The sequence below is a fragment of the Octopus bimaculoides genome, chromosome 13, assembly GCF_001194135.2.
Source record: "Octopus bimaculoides isolate UCB-OBI-ISO-001 chromosome 13, ASM119413v2, whole genome shotgun sequence".
NCBI classification, from domain to species: domain Eukaryota; kingdom Metazoa; phylum Mollusca; class Cephalopoda; order Octopoda; family Octopodidae; genus Octopus; species Octopus bimaculoides.
Window position 1 is genome coordinate 54,077,751 of NC_068993.1, and position 7,123 is coordinate 54,084,873.

The following is a 7,123-nucleotide window of genomic DNA, read 5'->3' on the forward strand; positions in this document are numbered from 1 at the left end:
CCAACATCACTTGATAACCGATGCTGGTGTGTTTACATCCCTGTAACTTAGCGATTCAGCAAAAGAGACCGATAGAATAAGTACTAGGCTTACAAAGAATAAGTCCTGGGGTCGATTTGCTCGACTAAAGATGGTGCTCCAGCATGGCCACAGTCAAATGACTGAAACAAGTAAAAGAGTAAATCAACGCATTAAAGAAACAGCTTTACATTGTAATGTCCCTTTGCAGGAACCAGCCAGGACTAAAATTTTTTTAATTCACTAAAACTTCTAGGCTGCTAGACATCACAATTAATATCTTGTGGTGAAACCATTTGGACAGTATCTCTATATTTACATCACAAAAACTAGGTTTCTTAACACCAGAAATGTCTTCTATATCGATGAGTTACTACTCCCCCTCTATAAATCTCAAGTGTAACTCATGATGAAATACATTTGGAATGTTGCGACTGTTCTACACACAAACATGCTAGACTATAGTTTAATACAGCAAAGATGATTTCACATTTAACTTTACAATATTTTACAAAACACTTCAAGCAATTATGATCAGTTGATTATGATCTGCTATGATGTTAGCAAAATAGAAAAATAAATCTATTTTCTTGCAACTTTTGATTGAGATTCACAATGCAGTCTTATCCACGAAAGAGCTTTGTCTTCTTGTATTAGATAATGATTCTACTTGTCTATACAAAATTCATTTTGATTTCACACTTTTGGACAAAACTGTACAATATAAAAGATACCAGTGTACGATAATGGAATTACAATGGAAAGTGTTTAAATATAAGAAAACTTCCAGAGTTTTCTGAGCAGGTAAAAACGTTTTGTGCTGCACAACATTTAGAAAGGATCAATGATGATAAAACATAGAATGATGTTGATGTTAAAATCATGAAGTCATTTCCACGGCATTTCTGTAATCTGTGAGTTCTTTGGACAGTTTCATGCGAGTATAATTAGATGCCAAGATAGTCATAAAATGGGCCTGAAACAAAAATGAAATAACAATTAGTTTAAGAATTAATAACATTTACTTAGTGACTATTTATTTTTGAAATATTTCAATATTTTTTTTTTTACCATTTTGAGCGTGGCCGTTGCCAGTACTGCCTGACTGGCCTTCGTAGGATTTTCGAGCGACATCGTTGCCAGTGCCCTTGGACTGGCTCTTGTGCGGTGGCACATAAAATACACCATTTTGAGCGTGGCCATTGCCAGTACCGCCTGACTGACCTTCATGCCAGTGGCATGTAATAGCACCCACTACACTCTCTGAGTGGTTGGCGTTAGGAAGGGCATCCAGCTGTAGAAACTTTGCCAAATCAGATTGGAGCCAGGTGTTGCCATCTGGTTTCACCAGTCCTCAGTCAAATCGTCCAACCCATGCTAGCATGGAAAGCGGACGTTAAACGATGATGATGATGATGATGATATAATATGATTTAGTCATTGAAAATCAGAAGACACCAAATTAGAGAGACTGAATTCGTTTTTGATGAAAATAATAGTGTTGAAACCCAAGCAGGAAACACAGCACCCTCTCGATAACAGAGTCAACATCCACTGACAATGTTGCAAAAGCAACAAAAATTTTGAAAGACACAAAAATAAAAGTAATAATAATAAATGAGTAGAAATTGAACCAGTGCGTGTGTGAGAAATTATGGCAGTTTGACTCTCCCCAGACACACACAAATTCACATAAAGAATCTTGCAACCGAGATAAAAAAAAGTATATACACACACATACTGTAATAGACTCTGCAGTGTGTGGAAGTTTAAGAATTCATTAGTCAGAAAAAGTATGCACTCATATAATTGTCAATAGAGCAGGTATATTAACTGAAGTGTACAGTCTTATATATCTATTACAGACGATCTTACCAATTCTTCTCTTCTCTAGGCACAAGGCCTAAAATTTTGGGAGAGGAGACCAATCAATAAGATCGACCCCAGTACCCAACTGGTACTTAATTTATTGACCCCGAAAAGATGAAAGGCAAAGTCGACCATGGCGGAATTTGAACTCAGAATGTAAAGACAGATGAAATACCACTAAGCATTTCACCCAGTGTGCTAATGTTTCTGCCAGCTTGCTGATCTTACCAATTAGTTTCACATTAGGGCTTCACAAAGATGTTAGATAACAGCCCAATTATGTAACCCAATGTTCTTCAGAGTTGACAGTTAAGAAGAAAATATAGCGTTTATATATATATATAAATGCTATGTATTTACTTTGGCCATTCAAAGTATGGTGTATATTTTCTTAAAAAGCCAAGTAAAGGAAAAAAAACAGTAAAGAAACACTTCATTAAATTGTTAAATGTCTTTATAATCAAACAATTAATAGTTTGACTTACCATTGCAAGTGAGGTGCAAAATGCACCAATATAAGCAACAATAAAGAGTTGACCAGATTCTTCAGTCTGTAAAACATAACAAACACAAGTTTAAAATTTGGAATTACCATTAATTTTTATCAACTGTTAATTGAATGGAACATTTATTAACGATTCTAATCACAACTTTCAGGAATTCAACTTTCTTTCTCTTCATTCCAGCTTATGTATTTTCAAATTTATATTTAAAGATATCTTCATATATGCCTGAAACTGTAAAGACATCTGGTAACTTGACTGACAAAAGAAGGCTATGAATGACCCGCCCTTTTTTTCCTGTCCCTCTAATTGTTGTTTTCCCTGTCCGCCTTTGTACTGTCTATCTGTGTGGATGTTTTATTGTCCTCTTGCGTTTTTGTTCCATTTTATATATATATATATATATATATATATATACATATATATATATTCGTTTATGGTAAGGACACTGACTAATGAGTATTTTTGTGGTTGCAGAATTACTGTTATTATTATTAATATATATATATATATATATATATATCATCATCAACGTCAATTCATTACAGAGAAAGTTTATAGTCATCAATTCACTACAGCGAAAGTTCACCGTCATCAATTCACCGTTTTTGGGGGTTTTTTTTTTCAATAAAATAGCTTTTAACTATTAATGATGAGATACTATGGATATATTTTCTCAGTAAGCTTTCCTTGTGGTGAACTTTCTTCACGGTGAATTATGGTGGTGAATTTACCTGTAAATGTTAAGTGGATCCAGTGCAATGAGAAATGAAGTGCTTTGCTCAAAATCACATTGCACTACCTGGTCCAGGAATTTAAACCATGGTCTTGTGATTTTAAGTGCAACACTCCAACCACTAGGCCACTTGCCTTCACATAGAAAGACCAGCCATTAATAATCCTTTCCACTATAAGCACAAGGCCTGATATTTTGTGGGGAGGAGGCTAGTCAATTATATCGATGCAGAGGGCTCAACTGGTACAACTTATTTCATCAACCATGAAAGGATGAAAAGCCAAGCCGATCACAGCAGAATTTGAACTCAGAATGTGAAGAGACAAAAGAAATACTGCTAAGCATTTTGTCCAGCTCAGTGACAATTCTGTTAGAGCAATTATTTATAATACCTGCTGAGCAATGTTTCAGACAGACAGGCATATTTATCCACCCAGCTGTCCACCTATGTAAATAGTATATGTTATCAAAAGTCAAAACACTTTACCATATAATAGCAGAAGCAAAAATCAGAATGGTAATAAATAAATACAATAATTACACGAGTACACATCCGTCGCAGAGTGGTTGGTGAGCAAAGAGGAGTTGCAGTCAAACCTCCGACAATTTTCTGGGAGCTGTTACTAAATATACCTGTATGAGAGTATAAAGAGCATATCATTCAAATACATCCTAAATATTTTCATTGGTATTTTCATTCAATTTAATGTTTATAATGATCATCACCCTATCACTCATACCCCCATCTCCATCTCTCATCTCACTACCTGTGATGCTCACTAATGGTCCACCAACCCACCCTTACCTCCATCCACATCACTCTGCTATCCTCCCCTGTTCCACTCCACTAGACCTGTGTATAAAAGACTGCATTGGACCAACATCATCCTTCTACCCACCCACTCATCTCTAGTTGAGTTTACTATATCATCATTTGCTTACTTCTCTTTAGTTGCCTTCCCACATGGTCAAGACATCAGTAAGCTCTATGTGAGTCAAGGCTTTAACAATTCCATTCTTTATTAAGCCTTCAGGAATGTTCTGTCTTGATCAAGAGACCAGTAAGCTGTATCTTTGTCAAGACCCCAGTAAGCTCTTCCTCAATCACACTCTGTTTAGATTAAGCTTTTATGATGCTCTCTTCAGCCAAGACTTCAGAACACTGCCTTCAGCAAGACTATAGTAAGATCCATATCAGTCGGTTTAAAAAGTTCTAGCTCTGTCAAGACTCCATCAAGGTTTTATCTGAGCCAAGACTTCAACCCTTTCGTTATTGTATTTATTTTGAGATGCTCTGTGTTTCTTTCAATTACTTTAAATATAACAAAGAATTTAGTAAAATAACTTATTTATCATTCAGCTAGAGTTAGGAACATACATTGTGCCAAAGGTTTGGTGGAAGATTTTAATTCAAAACTTATGAAAACAAGATATTTGTACTCAGAGCCAGAGCCGGTTTCAGCTGGGTTGGTAACGAAAGGGTTAATGGGATCTAGTTAACAAAAATTCTTTATTGGTCTATTTATGGCTTATCATCAACTGCCAATTAATCAGCTAAGTATTTAAACTCTGCTAACATGGAATCTTTCTTAGTTTTCACATTTTCTTAGCTGTAACCAAATTTCACACATAATATACTTTATCAAATAAAAGATAAAAAAATATAAATAATACTTATACACACCAAAATTACTGAGATCCATACAAAATTTTATATCATCTGCTTTTTTGTTGAATACATGTTGATTACAAAGTTCAATGAACATAGCATATAAAAGAATTGGTACAATACACGCCGATATAATAAGGATCCATATTATATTGCAAATATATGTTAGAGCCATTAACTGAAATATTAAAAAATAATTGTTAGTAATTTGACATACACAGTGAAATTCATTAATATCATTTATATAAGAAAATGAAAATTATTGTGCTGGAGGATTTTGTAATTCATAATTAGGTGAGATTATAGAAGGTTTGAGAGGAACTTCAATTCTTGTCAAGGATATGTCAACCTCTGTGGTGCTGGTACCAGATAAAATGTACTCAGTATACTCTGTAAAGACATTAATGTTAGAAAGAGCATCCAGCTACAGAAGCCAAGTCAAAAATGTAACATATGAGCAAGGCATAGTCCTCCGCTTCATCTAGGAGGGAGTAACTCTGGATAAACATTGACTGAGGCTGTAATGACCTGTCCAACACATATCAGCATGGAAATCAGGTGTAAAATGATGATGGTATGAAAAACTTACAAAGGTTAGAGATAAAAGTGCTCAATAGAATTTCATAAAGGAGTTGTTTGTGAGGAGCTTCAATAAGCTGTGTTTAGTAAGTACTATCAAGAACAGTCAAAGATTTGTTTGTGCCCAACAAAATCAACAAACCAAGATCAAAAGGAATCAAAGTAATTGATCCCTCTTTCATTGAACCTGAGATTAATATGATTCAAATTCAGAGTTGTAAATCACATGTTTTACAACACAATCAAGGTAGAATTAAGATTCGAACAGATTTTAGAATTCTTCTTTATTTTTTTTTTTCTATCCTTGTTGCACAAAAACTTGTTCAGTTTTGTTAACTTTAATGCAATTTGCTAACTTTTCAGCTTTGGTTTAGACTTTTTAAAGGAAGTATGATGAAGTTGAATTGAAACCAATAATTCTAAACTCAAAGACAACAAAAATAGAATAATAGTTAAACACTTACAAAAATCGCTGATGTCTGTCCCCCCATTATGCATGACATTCCACCATACACATGACGATGTGTGGCACCAGTCACTAATATACCAAATACAAGAAGGAAAACTACATAAAGTGCCATTGTAATGGCAATAATTAAAAATATATCTTGAATAGTTTCCAACCTGAAAAGAAAAATTAAAAACATTTTGTTAATATTTGGTTGAAAGATCAAATGGAAATATAATCTTATAAAGTGTTTAACATTCAAATTTTCATTCAGATGTATTATTTTCTCCTTAAAGTTTTCAATTGCTTATAAAATATCAATAATATAATTTAAACAATTGTTCAATAAGAAACCTTAAAATATTTCAGCTTATCAATATTTTGCACTTTCCCTTTAACATTTTATTTGGCAGATGCTTGGCAGTGTGGGGGATGGATTGACATTCAAGACTCTATTGTTTCTTAAAAAATGATAGATGCATCAGACCTGCCAAAGTACAGAATGTGTGGACGTCCCCATGCTGGACTCTCTCTTCACTGCATGGTGAGGGGAAATGGACATTTTCCACAATTGCCCCCCCCCCCCCGGTCACTGCCAAGAAGACAAATGCTTTAAAGAGACGCACAGTATGAAAAGCAAAAGAGAAATGTAAGGAAACTAGGTACCATCACTCACAATATGATATGCCATTGTGTGTAGTACTCTGTTTTGAACACTACCACACTAGAGTCAATTTTTGAATTCACATGATTGTAAATACAGGAAGTTGATCTGACTTGTGCTGTCAAGTAATCTTATACAGGAATATCTTGCACAGGGATATAGCTTAGGTAAACAGTACTTACACTAAAGCAGTTGAAATAAATATATGCCGAACATTATCTCACACTGACCTCAATTGGTATGATTACTGTTGCTGCAAGAAAGCAACTAACTGAATCACCACCATAAACTGGTTAAAGCAGTTGATATAAATATACACTGATCCATTGTCGTGTGCTAATTGCTGAACTCAGCAGAGATGATTACCATCAATGCAACCTAGTTGCTTGATAAAAAAAAAACCCCCGTTATCATGAGGTTAAAGAACTTCAAGGCATGGCTGTGTGATAAGAAGCTTGTTTCCCAACCACATGGTTCCAGGTTCAGTCCCACTGTGTGGCACCTTGGGCAAATGTCTTCTACAATAGGCTAGGGCCAACCAAAGCCTTGTGAGAGGATTAGGTAGGTGAAAACTGAAAGAGGCCTATTGTATGTATGTGTGTGTGTGTGTGTGTGTATGTGTGTGTATATATATATA

At 34.8% G+C, this 7,123-nt stretch overlaps 1 protein-coding gene across 1 annotated transcript; it reads right to left on the minus strand.

Annotated features, from left to right (window-relative positions):
• Positions 1-6: 6 nt before the first annotated feature.
• LOC106867561 (neuronal membrane glycoprotein M6-a) lies at positions 7-6,016 on the minus strand. The gene is made up of 5 exons (XM_014912470.2): positions 5,839-6,016; positions 4,811-4,973; positions 3,668-3,759; positions 2,373-2,438; positions 7-994 (listed from the first exon to the last, which is right to left on the minus strand). The coding sequence occupies exons 1-5, from the start codon at positions 5,953-5,955 to the stop codon at positions 899-901; spliced, it is 534 nt and encodes a 177-aa protein (XP_014767956.1). The 5' UTR covers positions 5,956-6,016; the 3' UTR covers positions 7-898.
• Positions 6,017-7,123: the final 1,107 nt, after the last annotated feature.